We start from the raw sequence: 16426 nt of genomic DNA on the forward strand, positions 1-16426 counted from the left end.
TGGCGAGTTGAGCGGTTGGAACATGACTTAGCATACAAAGTGTAAAAATTAAACATGCAAAGAGTTAGTTGGTTGGTCCAATTGATCGAGTTAAAAACACGTGGAATTGGTGTCTTGGTGTAAATCGAGGAGTAAGGAGTCAAGGAGCTAAGCGGTTGGAGTGTAACTTGGCGTTTTAGTGTAAAATGAGGAGTTAAAAAGCGAGGAATTGGGTGGTCAAAACAAAAATTTGGCGTTCGATCTGGTGCAAGTCATGGAGAAATAGTTAGGACTTGGGTCATGTAATTTGTATCATATTTGGTCATGTCGTCCAATTTTGCGGCCAAGTTTTCGGTCAACTATTGCTGAAATTTCAACGAGAAAAAAAATTTATTTCAACAATAGTTGGCCAAAAAAAATACCCTTTTAATTATAACATATTATTTTTTTCTCGTTGAAATCCTGGCAATAGTTGATCGAAAATTTGAGCGAAAATTTGTATGGCAAGACTAAATGTGATACAAATTACATAGTCATGCATCTAATATAAAAATATTAATAGTAAAAATATCAAATGTGATACAAATTATAGAGTCATGCACCTAATTTGAAAATATTAATAGTCAAAGACCAAATTTTATACATGTATAAAAGTTAAGAGATCAAAAGTGAAAATTTTTCTTTTTATAATGAAAAGGAAAAATAAAAAGAAGGGTAGAAAAAGGAAATACAAAATGGAAAACAAGGAAATTCAAGTATATTTTAGTTTTCTAAAAAACATCACAGGGTTATGTATTATTTTCCGAAGCTCTACTAAGGCCTTTCTCAATAGTTGTGGATTTTTAGGAAAGAGAAAAATGAGGGTGGAGGAAAAAAAGAAAAGGAAAATAAAAAAACAAAATAAATTGAAAAAAAATAAAAAAATTGTATTTAAGTGCCCAGGCGGACGCGTACACTGCACGCGCCCACCTAGGCGCGAAAGTTGCGCCTCACACAAGTGAGGCGAGTGAGGCGCAACTCTCCATTTTTCTATGGACCCCATTAGTTATGTAAAAACTCTAAATTTGCGGAAGGTTTTTTTATTTTTCTCTCTCCACATTATCTCTCATCCACCTCACCCTCTATTTTTTAATATTTGTGCAAAACCCTTGTAATGGGGAAGGCCTAAATTGACTTTCTAAAATTTATTCACTGATGTGACTTATTTTGATAAATTTTCTCTACGTATTCTAAATTAAAATTTGGTGTGAAAGTAAAAATTTTTATTTTCCGTAATTTCCCTGACAGTCCTGATTCCACTCCAGAAACTTCTTCATTTTCCTTCATCTTTCTAAACCCTCCAAAAATCTCTCACTCTTAACTGAAATATCATATCCGCCACTCTACATAAGGAAGAGATGTTCAAGAAGACGGTCGAGGTGAAGTCGCAGCAACGACTTTCCGGCGCAGACCGGAAGAAGCTCCGGCGGACCATCAGAGAGCGCTTCCCCAATGCATCCGATGCTGATTTTGATACTTTACTTCCTCCTAAGGTATTAAAGTTCGCATTCACTGTGTATGCAATCGCTTGATTTTCTTTATCGATTTTGATATTTTTGTTCCTTTGCACCTCATTGATAATTTTTCATCGAAATATGTAATTCTTGTTATTGAGAGATTGTAAATTTTGGGATTTTTGTTGAAAATGAATATTTGCAAGTAATGGAATCCAATTTTCCCTAGTGCCAAACGCTCAAGCCAACAGTGATTTTTATTTTATTTTTTCACAAAGTGAACTCTTGTAGTTGTACACCAAGCATTCATGTTGTCTTTATCTACTACGGAGTATTATTTTTAAATGTTTAGTTGAAATGGTAAAGAAAGGAAAAAAAAAAAGGAGTGTTATGTATTGACCTTAATCTGTTTTAATTGTCACCATATATAATATATTCAAAATACAACTTCCATACATCTTGCCCAGAGCCTCTATACTTGGCTTATGGTATTGATTTTTGTGGCACACCATTATGGGTGGTTGGCTGTATGCGCAAGTTGGCTGTGATGTTGGATGCTAGAGCTTATTGGAGTAGAATCATTCATTTATAATTTTTCACTTATATAGTTTTATTTGGCTTCATATCATCTCCAATGGTGATGAGTTAAAAAGCATTTGCAATCAAAATGGAAATGATTGAAGGACACCTGAATCAAAGCAGAACCTGGTTGAGGACAGAATGCTCCTTTTCCGACCTTGTGTTCTAGGGGAAAATGGTTGTTTCCCTGGTGCTTCTATTACAAGAAGTTTGTTACTTTCCAAGATCATCTGGTATTTTCTATGAATTTTTGCTGAATTGCAAATTTCTCCTCAAGCTCAACAATACTTTGATTTGCTTAAGAACCCCACCTGTGAGCCTCTCATATGTTGCTAATAATATCTGGTAATTGATACTGTATATGGTAGTTGGCTGGTTCTACTTTGTTATAATTCCATTGATGATGGGTTATTGTAGGCAGAGTTCACAGTTACAAAATATCCAAATCGTATTCTCGTATATGGTTTGGAGGGTGATTGCCCTTTGTTTTTTGATATTGATGGGCGAGGCAATGAAATATTCCCCACAGGTATAATTCATCATTCATCTAGCAACTCTTTATTCTTTAAAAAAATACTACCTCTTATTGTTGCCATAAAGTTGCATATTAGTTGTAATGTGACTATGTGTACTTGACATTCATCTATTTGTAGTGGTTACGGCAAATCTAATTGTTTTTAGAGGACACACTCACACACCCATCAAGTGGAAACTTGAAAGGCTTACAAGCTTTGTTACAAAGATCTTGCATATCTTTTGCTTTTCCTTTGCTTTCCATCTTTTTCTACTTGAAATCATTATTGAAAGGATTGGCTCTATCATACTTGTCAGTTTGTGTTTCTATAATGAACTAGTTGGAGATTCATAGTTTGGGCTATTTGTTCTCAACTTGCATATCTTTTTCTATCATTTATATAGTTGAGTAGTATCTGGAAGTGAGTTTTGCACTCTCTTTTAGTTTCCTTTTCCTTTCTTTTTGTGAGCAAGGTGAGTCTTAACTAATATGGAGTAATAAATTGAGGCAATGAGGCATTGAGTGGTCTAGCAGGTGGCCAATGCCTCAACTTGCTGATAAGGTGGAGGGAATGGCCATATTAGAAGAAAAGAGAGATTACAAGGGAGCCTAATATTTATAGGCTTATACAAATAAGCCAAAGACACTTAGATAAACTAAAGGTCTCCAACAGATTTACAAGGAATATCTATATATTTATCATATTGTCTTTCTTCATAGCTAGGATCAATTGACAATATAATTAAATGTTGTTGATATTAGAGAGGGGGTGTTTGGTGCACTACTTTTGAAGCAATCAATCTGAACCAAATATCAAATGGTGTTTGATTTTTGTTTTGTTAAACAATCTGAAACAAATACAAAGGGAATGAAAGAATTGATAACCATCATCCCCTGGGTTTCATTTCCTCCATAGCCCTACTTTTGTTCATGCCATTTTTTTGTTGGCACTAGTGTTATCGATGGTGCATGGTGGATGGCCAAAAATCCGCCATAAAAATAAGGCTTATGGTGTCTATGCCTATTGCGAAAGCATGGCAGACAAAAAAAAAAAAGTTTCAAAACACACACACACACACACAAAGGTTAATATTTGTAGAAATTGATTAAAAAAAAGTACAAAACTTAATGACATAAGTTTCAATATAAGCAAAGAACCATAAACTAAATAGATAAATAGTCATTAACTATCTAATCCTCTCCATCAACCCTAACATAATCATCTTCTTCTTTGTCATCAAGTGAGGCATATCCCTCTTCCTCTTCTACTTCAGATTCCTCAACCTCAAGATTAAACAATGGTTCTTCTTCATAATTCTCCTCAAATTCCAATTCTTCATCATCTTCAACCACTTTCTATATCTCGCTTGAGGTTGGCAGCTATAACTTTCTTAGAAGTTTAAGTTTTGGCAGCTCTAGCTCTAACACCACTTGGTGGTTATTTTCTTTTCCCTGTTAAACACCAAGTAAATGTTTTAGGCTCTCCAACCCTCAAAGCCTTGTATAGTGGCCCAATCAAGTGTGTTATCATCATTAAAAACAAATTCATTCCAGACAACTTTGTTATCATTCATCTCTCCCACTAACCACTCATTACATTCTTCAATGCCATTGAGTGAAATTGGATCAATTTCATCTCTATGACTTCATATCTAGAAGTTTTTGGTCATATTTGACAGAAACCAAATCATGCAATTGACATAAATATAATTATAAAGAAGTGTTAAGTAGTTTGTTCCTATGTTAGTATGTTAATATGTTATAAACTTATAATAGGCTTGACCATCCAAATAAAATAAGAAAGATAAGATGATTTACGATTTTACTTGTTCAAATACACTCTAATTGCATTCATATGCGGATGAACCACATGTCAAGTTCAAGATCTTGATATCTAGTGGCTGCAAATTTGGAGTTGGGCTGCAAGTCTCAAGTTCATCGTTGAGCTACAAAACCAAGAGTATAACCCTAGAATTTAAACATTAGAACTTTTAGAAACTTAAATTAGTAAATATTGTATTCTTAGTTCCAAGTTTCTAATTGAGAGTGGGATCTTCCTTTGTAATTTTACAAATTTAGTATTAAAGAGACCACTACGATTGGTAACTTTTTTAGATTTTTTTTTGCTTGACACTGATCTTGCGATGCAAGCATACAATCCATTAGTAACCTCTATCATACTCAATTGCTAGTTGTCATATAGAACCAATATGGGTTTAAAAAGTGGTCAACTGCATGCAATGGCCTATTGTTTCTTTTGCCTTTTCCATTGCTTCATAAATATAGCCCATAACTTGTTTTCTTTCATCACCCTCATGACAAAGCACTCAAACAAGGGGAGCCATGACTTTGAGAGTAAAAAAAACATGCTTCCGAAATGAAGGCATGAGGACTGTGTTTGTTGCTTCCCTCCCCTTATCCTCCTTAGAAAACTTGTTTTCTACCCACTTCTCAAAGTTAAACATCTTTCTAAAATTTCCATTTCCTTATGAAACCTTTTTGATGGTAGAAAGGATGTAGCAAATCTAGTAACTACATGCCTCACCAAATCCCTCTTATTTGTAAAATGTCTCAACAAATTTGAAGTACTTGGATGGTTATAGATAAACCCAACATGATTTATTTTCCTTTGAACTATCTTCTTTATCAAGGGAAGCTTACCAATAAAGATGTGGTCTTTCTCTTCCAACTTCTTGCCCGTTAAAGCATTATTGCTTCTATGTTTGTTATTACTTGGACAACATTATCTTCTTCGATCTCCTTGACAAGAGAATCAAGCAACTCAAAAAACTTATCACTAGTCTTCACAAAGAGTGATCAGTGGAATTTACTAGGATGTCAATCTTAGCCTGGAATTGATGGGTTGGCCCGATAAAACCAAAAAATTTTAGAGATACGACAACAAAATTTTAGCCTAATTTGAAACCGATAAGCTCGATAGCCCAAATGGCCAAATGGGCGTTGAAATTTAGTGGGCTAGCCTGATAGTACGAGCCACTTAAAGGCTATTCTTTGTTTCACAAGTGATGTGGAACAAAATATACATGGAGTTTATATGTAAGCTCATCTTTAGTATTTTTTTTATTAAATTTGTAAATAAAATTTTAATAAATATATTAATAAATTTATAGAGAAAATTTCACTTTTAATCCTATGACTATTGGAGTCTTGTTAATTGCAGTCCACGAGTTTCAAAACTATCGATTTAGTACCTTAATTATTCAAAAATTTTCTCAATTTCAGTCACTTCGGCTAAATTGCCGGCTAAAACTCTTCGAAAAATTTTAATTGACCACACTATGTTTAATCACAAGGGAGATTTTGTCTTTCCACGGAAAGTTGATTTTCGCCTCTTCCTAATTCGGTCAGGCTCCGGCTAAATGGAATCTTGGGAACTTTTCTCTTTCATCTCTCCTAACCTCTGATTTCTTATCTAAGTCATAATGCTTTCATTGCCATGGGGAAGTTTCTAATTTTCACCTCTAAATTCATCTCAAATCAAACTTCACTCAACATTTCAACTCCAAAATCCATGTCTTAGATTTTTGTGGACCAATAAAAATAAAAATGAAAATTCATGGTGCTTATTTAGTACTCAAATTTTTATTTTTATTTCTTGAAAATCACTAGTGTGGACAGTGGAACAAAATCTGGAAAACAAGACCCATCACCATCAATTCATGCTTGAATGAATCCTGGTAGTCAAAGTAAAACGACGATGTTCTTCATTAAACAGAGCTTTTGATCTTTTTACTACGGAGTATAACATTAATGGCGTCTCCAAGAATAGAATTAAAAGTAAATATTGAAGAAAAATGGAAGCTTAAAAAAAGAGAGAAAAATATACTATATTATATATATGCTCATGGCTTTTCTTCCTTCTCGAATGCCAGAGTTCTTGAATCTCCGATGGGTGATCGCTTAGAAAGAAAAAGAAAGAATAAAAGAAGGAAAAACAATTTCATGGAGACGCACCACTGCATGATGTAGAACCTGGCCTGTTGTTCTTTGATAAGGGCAGCGCATTTTCTGGTGAAAGCGCACCTTTTGTGAGACTAGGAAGAGGCTAAAATCAACTTTCCCTGTTTCGCATAAACATGGAAAGACGAAATTGCCCTTGTGATTAAACATAATGTGGTCAATTAAAACTTTCCAGTGAGTTTTAGCCGGCAATTTGGCTAGAGTGATTGAAATTGAGAAAAATTGAATAGTTAAGATACTAAATTGATAGTTTTGAAACTCGTGGACTGCAATTAACAAGACCCCAATAGTTATAGGACCAAAAGTGAAATTTTCTTTAAATTTATAACAATAATTTTTTTTTATGAAAATAAATAATGAAAAATAAAAAACTTATTATAATATTATATTATAGATTTATAGTGTGAGTATATTAATAATTATTTTTACTTAGAATTTGGAAATGGAGGCTTAGATTGATTTAATGATGTATACGTTTATATTTATTACTGTAAATGCGCTAGTTTATTATAATTAGAAGTTAGAATTTTAATTTGGAAACGTTAAAAGTTTTAGTTGACCCGATAAGCCCGACAACCCGAGGTTTTAAGCTTAGGGCCAAGAATTTTAACTCCAACCAAAAAAAAAAAGATAAGCCTGACAGTTCAATAAGCCTGACAGTTCGATAAGCATCTAGTTATTCCCCCCTTTATGATTTTTTGAATAAAATGACACCTAATGGTGTTTGTATCTCCTTTTACCAATGGATGACAATATTTTCATCCAGGATTGGTTCTGTTATTGGCCCTTGAAGTAACTTCTTGTTCAGCGGACACAGTTGTGAAGGAGTAGATGCTGAAACATAGAAAAAAAGAATAAGAATTAGAGATAAGTCTCATCTTAACCCTTAAGAACAATTTTTTATGGGTTTAATTATAATAAACTAATAAAGTTTTAAACTAGTAAGTTGTATTTTGTTAAACTAGTAAGAAACTAGGAGCAGTCTAGCCAGTAGACGAAGGAAAAAAAGGAGATCACTAAAAAAATGGAACAAATATAAACAGTAGCAGAAAAGAAGAAAAAAGAAAAGGAAAAAAAAATACCTTACAGAGTGGTCACTGGAGGCTTGATGGGTGCCTTTCCACTCAATGATTTTCATGTGTAGTAACTAGTATTTTAGGAATAATTGGATTTAGACAGGAACTGAAACATTGAAACTTTGCAAGTTTCCTTAAATGAAAAGCATACTTTAGTCTTATTCCCCATAACCCTTAATGTAAAACAAACATATGCAATTTTTATTCTAATTTAAATTTTCTTTGTTCTACAACTTCATTGATTTGGGGGTACCATTGATGCATTTGGTGCTTTGCTAGGTGAGTCTGAATTGCTAGAGACTTTCAGTGTGATTTTTTGCTGGCATTTCTGTGTTACTTTTCTATGCTGGAAATATGTTAGGAAGTATTTTTTTTTATCCCGTTTTTTAGTTTGCCGGACTTCATTTTAACTTGTCTTGACATTCATTAATGCCTTTTGTCTTTTCTCTGGTCATGGAAGTTTATGCTCTGTGGAAGGTCCCAGGACTTTTGCCTGCTTTTGTGCTTAAGGGAGGTGAAGTTTCTCGTTTTGTGATTGGGGGTGCAGACTTGATGTTCCCTGGCATCTATGTTCCTGCTGAAGGGTTGCCATTATTCTCAGCTGGGGAGGCATGGGCAGTGTTAGTTCCTGGAAATCCTGCTGCTATAGCTGTAAGCTTCTAAAAGTTTGTCCATCTAGATATAAGGATTTCTTAATGTGATGATTAATTTGTTGCTTTAATGCATTTTTGTTTCTCTTTATAGGTCGGGACTACTACCATGAGCAGCACTGAAGCTTTAAAAGCTGGCTTGCGTGGAAAAGCTTTAAGAATAAATCATTACTATCGAGATACACTTTGGTATGTTTTCTAGGAAATGTATCAAATAAAAGTATTCTAGGAAATTTAGCATTGATGTAATCTCTTTTTCAGGGAAGCAACTGAAAATCCATATGTGCCAAATGCTGGCTTTTTAGAAGATGTTGTTTTTGAGGATCCTGCTTTCATATCTACTTATGAGGCCTCTGGATCACGTGAAGGTGATGATTCAGTGGAAAAAGTAAATTCCATTGATAATGAAGGAGCTGCAGATGCTGTGGAAGTCGAAGCCACTTCCTCTAGTAGTGGTCATGCTCCCAAAATACAATCTGATGTTACAAATGAAGAGACTGAACAACTAGCTGATGATATGGTTGGCTTGAAGGTCATAGAGAATGTCTCCGCAGATGAATTGAAATCAGATGATCAACATCCCCTATCAGCTGCAGACATAGATGCACTACTAGACAAATGCCTATTGCAAGCTCTATATACCACTGTCAAGGAGAAGGACCTTCCTATGCCTGGAAGTACATTATGGTATGATTTAGTGCGGTTATCAAAATTCCCCATATGAAGCATAGTAATTGGTTGGGAATTGATAGTTTCGGTTGAACTTTGACTTTGTATGGTATCTGGCATAATTCATAAGTTGTCTCAAGGAAGCTACCACATTGTCAGTGACCCTTGGGTTAAGTTGACATTGCCAAGGGAGGCCTCCTGATCTTGAGGTGAGGAGTTCATCTCCTCCCTCCCTAAGAAGAGAAAAGGAACACCCAAAATTAGAAGCTATAGTTTAATCTTACTTGTATGCCAGTTCATTCTTAACTAATAGACAGAGGAGCCCTAATATTTTGCGTTGTTAATGCTGATGCTTCATGATCTCTTGATTGGCTTTTCAGTAGGTAAGGACCATGCACATAATGTGTAACTGTTAAAAGGAACATGGCTACGGAGAAGTAAATCAGACACATATGAAACAATTCAATGGTTTCTTTGGCTAATGGTTGAGGACTTCTGAAGATTAGTATTCCTATCAGAATTATTTAGCTCTTATTAAGAACTGGAACTTAAAAAAAAAAAGAGTAGAATATGTGACCTTACTGTGGGTAATTCGATCCAATAAACCCCATTCTTGATACTTGTTACTGAAGTGTCCTTTCATCATCCCAAAATCTTCCTTGGGACAAAATTGAAAACCTTCCTTCTTTACTCTTATTTCCATTTAAATATGAGTGGTGTAGCTTTTGCAACTAAAAGTTGAGCCTAAATGTTTACTGCACTTCTCATTTACTTATTATGTATACTGCCTTGTCTGTTAGAGTATTTGTAACTTCAAGCTTTCTTTTGACTCATCTGATGGTGTGTCCGACTGCTTGTTCCATGCAGGTCAAGTCATGTGCTTCCCTGCAGGCCTTCAGGCATAACATTAGACATAAAGAAGTCTTCTTACAAGAAACTTTCCAAGTGGTTACAAGCTAAAGCTTCTGCAGGATGGGTATGACTATCCAGACCTTTAACTATGTGATCCCTCTAACTTTGTTGTATTGCTGGAAAGAAAAGGAACAAATAGAAAAAGAGTGACATTTGTGATGAAAGAATTCCTTGTTGTTGATGTTTTTAAGTTTATTTTTATTATACTACTGGTTGTTCATGCTTTGAGCATTTTTAGTCCCTTACTTATGACATAATAGCTTTGTAGTCCCTAGTTGATTGATGTGGGCACATTTGCTCTTCAGTTATCACCCAAAGCTGTCAATTTGGTCTTTCACCAAACAGAATGTATTAACTTCAAACGACTTAAAAAACTATAAATTGATAGAATTTTCTTTGCATCCTCATTGAGCGGTTAAAGTGATATGGATTTATTAATTTCTTTTCGGAGTTAATAGATCCTTTTAGGCGAGGGACTAAATCGGCAACTTTAAAGTGGTAATTGAGAACCAAATATGCACAAGTCAAACAACTAGGGGACCAAAATAACTATTATGCTTTTCATCCCCCCACTATTTATTGCCAGTCTCTTTTATCTTGTTTATGTGCTAAATTTTGTAAATTGCGTATCTCTTTTTCATTTTGGTTCCTGCATTTTCCTGTTTCCATAGTCAGTAGTTGTAGTGTAACTGTCTTGCTGTCCTGTACCATCTAATATTTATTTATTTGTTTTGTTTTTCAGTAAAAAAAATCTAAATTTTCTCTATATTCTTCCCTTGTCCTGGCTTGAAAGCAGAATATATCAATGAGTTGACACTCATTTTCTTTGATTATTGCATCCAAAGTTGTGTTCCTTATATGTAACTAATGAGAACTTCTCTTGGCACTCACAGATCACAGTAAAAGAAGATAAGCATAAGAAAGAGGTCAATCTGTTTTCAGTTAACCGAAACCATCCAGATTATATGTCCTTTAAGCCAGAGAAGAAGAAGCCTGAGAAGACTGGGAAATCCGTTAATGATGCTTCTAATGAAGAGCAGTCATCCAAACCATTGGAAGTAGCTGAAATTTATAAACCTACTGTCTATGTTAATCCAATTTTTGCTGCTGTAGGAGTGAATTTGGATAAACTGTTCACTGCATCGGAAGCTTCTGAAATAGTTTTCCAGTATGTTGAGAAAGAAAAACTTGTTAAACCAACAAATAGGTCTGTTGTCATTCTTGATGCAACCTTATGTGATGCTCTATATAAAGGAGCAATAAAAAAGGGATCAACTTATCCCACTGAAATTCATAAGAAGGATTTAGCGTCTACTTTTATCAACCGAATGCAAGCCCATCATAGAGTTACAAGAGGAAATGATTCAGCTGTTCGGAAAGGTGCTTTGAAGCCTATTCAGATCATGACAGAAAGAAGGCAAGGCAATAAAAAAGTGACTAAGCTTTCTGGGTTGGAGTCATTTTTGATAGATCCTGAGGTATTGGCTTCAGAGCTGCAGAAGAAATTTGCTTGTAGCACCTCTGTGACAGAACTTCCAGGTATTCTACAAATTTTCTTCTTCTTTACTCACTCTTTATGTCTTTTCCCTCGTACAATTGGCAGAGGAGTACTATTGCTGTCAATGTTGTCCATGGGTTTTGATGGTATGCAATTCAGTTGTAAGGAAAATAGTTGAATATAATGAGAAGAGACCACATTATTTGTGAAGGAATTTGCTATAGTACCATTACAATAGTCGAGTTAGGATCTTTCTTTCTAATAGTGAACATATAACTTGGGTTTTGGGAGCTGGGCCAATGCCACATTTTGGGTTAATTCTCATGGGCCACTACTTGAGGACTAACTAGAAGTGCTTTAATCAGGATTGAATATGTTGCAATGCCTTTGGATCTACTAATTTGTTTGGACCAGGTTGTGACAAGCTACTGGGCTTAGTTTGAGTCAATTATTCCATCAAGTTTTAAGTGTATGCTCTTCCCTTTGTTAAAAACATGTTGCTAGAATAATCTACTCTAAGTCATAGTTTGGGAAATTTTATCACACATTTTAAAGTTTAGGGCTTTATGATTTAATTTCCTTCAAGTTTTGGTGACGTGCATGCATTTTAGTCGTGTGTGCGCGTGGGCATGAGCACACATGTGCCAGGGAAAAAAAGGTGGTGGGGGTGGCAATGACATTCCATGATATGTAAATGTGTATGCCTTGTTTGTAAGATTGGTGAAAATTGATGCTATGCTTTTTGGTTGGGTAGTGGTGGCATCATTTGCTATGTTTTGATTATCTTGTTTCCCTTGCTAATCTAGGTAAAAAGGGTCTGGAAGTTCTTGTACAAGGTGGTGTTATTGATGATGTTGCAAGATATTTGGTGGAACAATGTGGCATCTTAAAGAGGTATATTGAAGTTTATGATAAAACAAAGAAATAAGTGCTGAGGTTAGTATTCATCCTCCGTTCCCTGATTTATGTTCTCACTTATTGACGTTGAAATAACATTCAGTCGGATATGACAAACTTACTTTTCCTGGTTCATAGGTGAGAAATTGAAGTTGATGTCTCTCACAGAAAAATATGACGATATGACATGGAGATGCTAATAATACTTGAGACTTGAGAGGGTCTCATCAGCCATTATATAATCAGTTTACTCTCCCAGGGTCTAACCATGCTCATGCTTTTGGTACAGGGGTTGGAGCTTTGGCTATTTTGTTGCAAATACTCTAGCATACCCCTTTCTTGCTTGCATGCATGCATGCATGCATGTAGTGTATATGCTTTGGCTTTTGGCAAGCATACTTGGTCAGTGAGATGAAAATGAACTACCTACTTATTTCTTTGAATTGGAAATTTTCTCCTTGTTCATGCTTGTTATAAACTTAGTTATATCGATACAAGATCATACAACATGAAAAAATTTTGTTGTTATTTATATCTCTATGTAGTTTGATTATAATCATTTATGGACAAGTTCATTGACGCTGATTTACTATTATTCCACCTAAAGGCTTGGGTCGGTTAATTTGAGTTTGTTTCATTGTTTCCCGGTCAGTTTATGCTGCTTGTTCTAATGAGGTACGTAGTTCAACCAGCCTGTTGTTTTCCTACTTGGTCAGCTGTTGTTCTTAGGTGCATCATGATCATCATCTTAAATTCTACTTTGGTAGGAAGAAAAGGAAAATCATGAACTACTTCGGTACTTTGTTAGGAAGAGAGGAAGATAACAAATTATTATCTCTTAAATTTTATTTTAGGTTAAACAAGACTATATTTTTGCTTGGTTTTATTATAAATTTCACTTTTGGTCATTTGAATCTTTGTTGAAACAGATTGTTTAAATTTCTGTTATGCTTTTACTTCTCGTTGTTTAGACTTGTCATATGTTGGGTCAGTTGTTAAGCAATTTCTGTCATGCTTTTATTTCTCGTTGTTTAGACTTGTCATATGTTGGGTCAGTTGTTAAGCAATGTCGTTCTGATAGAGACATTGGAAACGTTTCTGTTCACCATGTCAAGAGGTCAGCGAATCATGTGACTCATGTGCTTGCACGAGCAACTGGTTCTATGTCTGTCCTAGGTTCGTGGGTTTCTTCCCCGCCTACTTGTATTGCTGAGGTATTGAGTTCTTCATGCAGACTGTTCGTTTGATTTTCAAAAAGACTATATTTTTTCCATTATTTTTGCTTGGTTTTATTATAAATTTCACTTTTGGTCATTTGAATCTTTGATTATTATACATGAATCACATTTGGTCTTGACTATTAATATTTTTTAATTAGGTGTATAGACTATGTAATTTGTATTACATTTGGTCTTATTGTCTAATTTCTTCGCTAACTATCGTGAAGTCTTCATACCAGAAGAAGCATACCAGAAGAAGCAAATGCAGTGTTCCTCCCAGAAGTGATAATTGGTTAAAAAATTGGACGGCACGAACAAATGCAATACAAAGTATATAATTATGCACCTAGTTAGAAATTCTAATAATCAAGGATCAAATCTAATTCATGTATAATAGTCGGGGCTAAAAGTAAAAATTTTTCTTTTCTTTTACTAGGGCAACACTAATGGTAACAGTTAATCACAGTTCTAGAAATTTATCCCAAATCAGTTCTAGAAATTTGTCCCAAATGAAATTCACTAAAACTAAATAAATTAAATTGGGAAATTGACACTTCTCTATCAAAGTTATAGCGATATAATCTTATTTTTCCTTTCAATTATAGGTGCATTTACTTTTACCTATATCTAACACTTTGATTTACAGTTGAATTTTAAAATCCAAAAAATGAGAGGTCTAAAGTTATTATTAACTAAATCTTTCAATATAATTGTTTGTTTTACCAAATGCATGAAACAAATAAGATAATTTCTTCCGGATCTTGTTCTCGAATTATAATTGCATGTCTAGAAATGAGAATTGAGAGAAATTAACATTTGACTTAAAAGAAGAATGACATTGAGAGGTTTAACTAATATTCCTATGAATAGAGCTCTTATTGTTTATGCCTTGAATATTTCCTATGAATTGTTAATGAGTTTGGATACTAATATTTCTGTAACTAATAATTACAAATTTCAACATTAGTTCTTCAAATCTCTGCTTGACATCTCAAAGGTTCAAAATGAACAAAAATAATCATTGTAAATTTCATTATATTGTATAAAATTTAACATATAAATATGAAATATAATTAAAGAAATGAAATTATAAAATTAACTAAATGTGTGTTCATAAATATTATATTTAGAAATTTTCTTAAATATTTATTACATATATATACTTATACACTATATTAATCATACAAAATTGAAATGCTAATTTTGTTAATTTTCAAATGTAGTTATTTTAATTATAAATCTAGCAATATAAATTATATATAATTACGTAAATTATATTATAGAATTTGTCTATATACAAATAAATAAATATTATGTGCATATACAACATATTATACAATTATATTAGGAAATCTATCCGATTAGGGTTTAAATTTACTCATACAAAATTTAAAATTTACATCTTGTTTTTTTTTTTAAATAATATAATTCTCTTAGTTATTATTTATATTGTTAGAATTATAATACATATGAAATAAAATTAGAAATAAATTAATTTAATTATATAATTTTTCCTATAAATTTATCTAAATATGTACATGATTAGAGACTATATTAACCATACAAAATTTTAATTTTAATTTTAATTTGGTATGCTATGAATAGATACTTGATAAAAAAATATGAAAGTCCAACTATATTATTATATTGTACTATATTTGAATATATTTTTATTTTTATTTTATTTTTATTTTATTTAAATTCATAATAACATAATTTTTTTCATGCATCACACATGTAAAACACTAGTTATATTTATAACTTATTAAGTACATCTATTTTTTTTTCCAATTATTCAAAGATTCAAAATGTATATTTATTTATCTATAAGTGTGGGTGCACAGCGGGGGATACTTTCCCGCACCCGCTCCCATACTCACGCACGCGCGCGCGAATATACAAAATTTCTCTGCCCTGCACCTATTACTCAAATTTTATGAGCATTTTACTACATGTTGAGGTGAGAATATAGCCATATAGATAATCCGTTGAGTGTGGATAGAATTATAATCCCGAAAAATGAGGAGTTTCTGCAAGTTGCACTACTTACTATAGTTGTGGCTTCATGGGTTAGGGATATGATGGTGACACAACAAAACTAGATTGCTAGAAAAATTGAATGGTCATAAAAGTGATAAGAGTCTAAGAGATGTGGATATTCCCACAAATATCCTATATTGTTAACTCTTTCCTTTTAATTCAATATAATCCCTAGCCATCCACCCCAACGAGTGCTATCTCAATACATACATCCATATATATTCTATATGCTAATGCGATGGATGATAGATAACGACCATTTCTTTTATTTGTTCAAATTGTTTAGGTTTTCCTTCTGCTATTAGTAGTTTCTATTGGTGGACGGTCTATAAATTTAATACGTAGTATTAGTTTTCTTTTAGGGTGCAATATGTCCTAACCTTGAACTAAAGTTACATCTCTGGCTTTAACATATATACACATTAATGCACTCACATATATAGAGTACAAATTTGCATTATTACTTGCTTAGATACCTCTTACCCAAAATAAAAAGGGCAAGGGCAGATGGATCAAATAAAAATAAGTGTCTAGAAGAAAATTGAGATTCGTCTTAGTCGTTGATTTGGGAGTGATTCATGATTTTAAAGCAAGCAGAAAATGCAGCTATATTTTGATAAATAACTCAAACTTTGAAGTACAACGATGAATACTTTAAAGTGTAGCTAGTGATATATTAAAGTGCAATGCACTTTTACATATTATCAAATTAAATGTACTTTCATAGTAGCAAATATTGGGTGCACATCTATGTACTATCAGATGAACTTTGTAATTATATTTGGTGCATTTTGCAGTTGTGCGTGATGCACTTTAAAATTATTTGAGATATATACAAAATTATAAGACATATTATCGATTTTTCTCATACTTTAGAACCATTGATTTCCCTCCCCCCCCCCCCCCCCCCCCCCCCCC

At 33.5% G+C, this 16426-nt stretch overlaps 1 protein-coding gene across 1 annotated transcript; it reads left to right on the forward strand.

The window, feature by feature from the left end:
* Nucleotides 1-1263: 1263 nt before the first annotated feature.
* Nucleotides 1264-12843, forward strand: LOC116016665 (eukaryotic translation initiation factor 2D). Its single transcript, XM_031257026.1, has 9 exons — nt 1264-1511; nt 2469-2580; nt 8083-8273; nt 8367-8461; nt 8534-8959; nt 9809-9917; nt 10747-11392; nt 12158-12287; nt 12387-12843. Exons 1-8 carry the CDS (start codon nt 1377-1379, stop codon nt 12277-12279), a joined length of 1836 nt encoding a protein of 611 aa, XP_031112886.1. The 5' UTR covers nt 1264-1376; the 3' UTR covers nt 12280-12287; nt 12387-12843.
* Nucleotides 12844-16426: the final 3583 nt, after the last annotated feature.

This window comes from Ipomoea triloba, chromosome 4 (assembly GCF_003576645.1).
Source record: "Ipomoea triloba cultivar NCNSP0323 chromosome 4, ASM357664v1".
Lineage (NCBI taxonomy): Eukaryota > Viridiplantae > Streptophyta > Magnoliopsida > Solanales > Convolvulaceae > Ipomoea > Ipomoea triloba.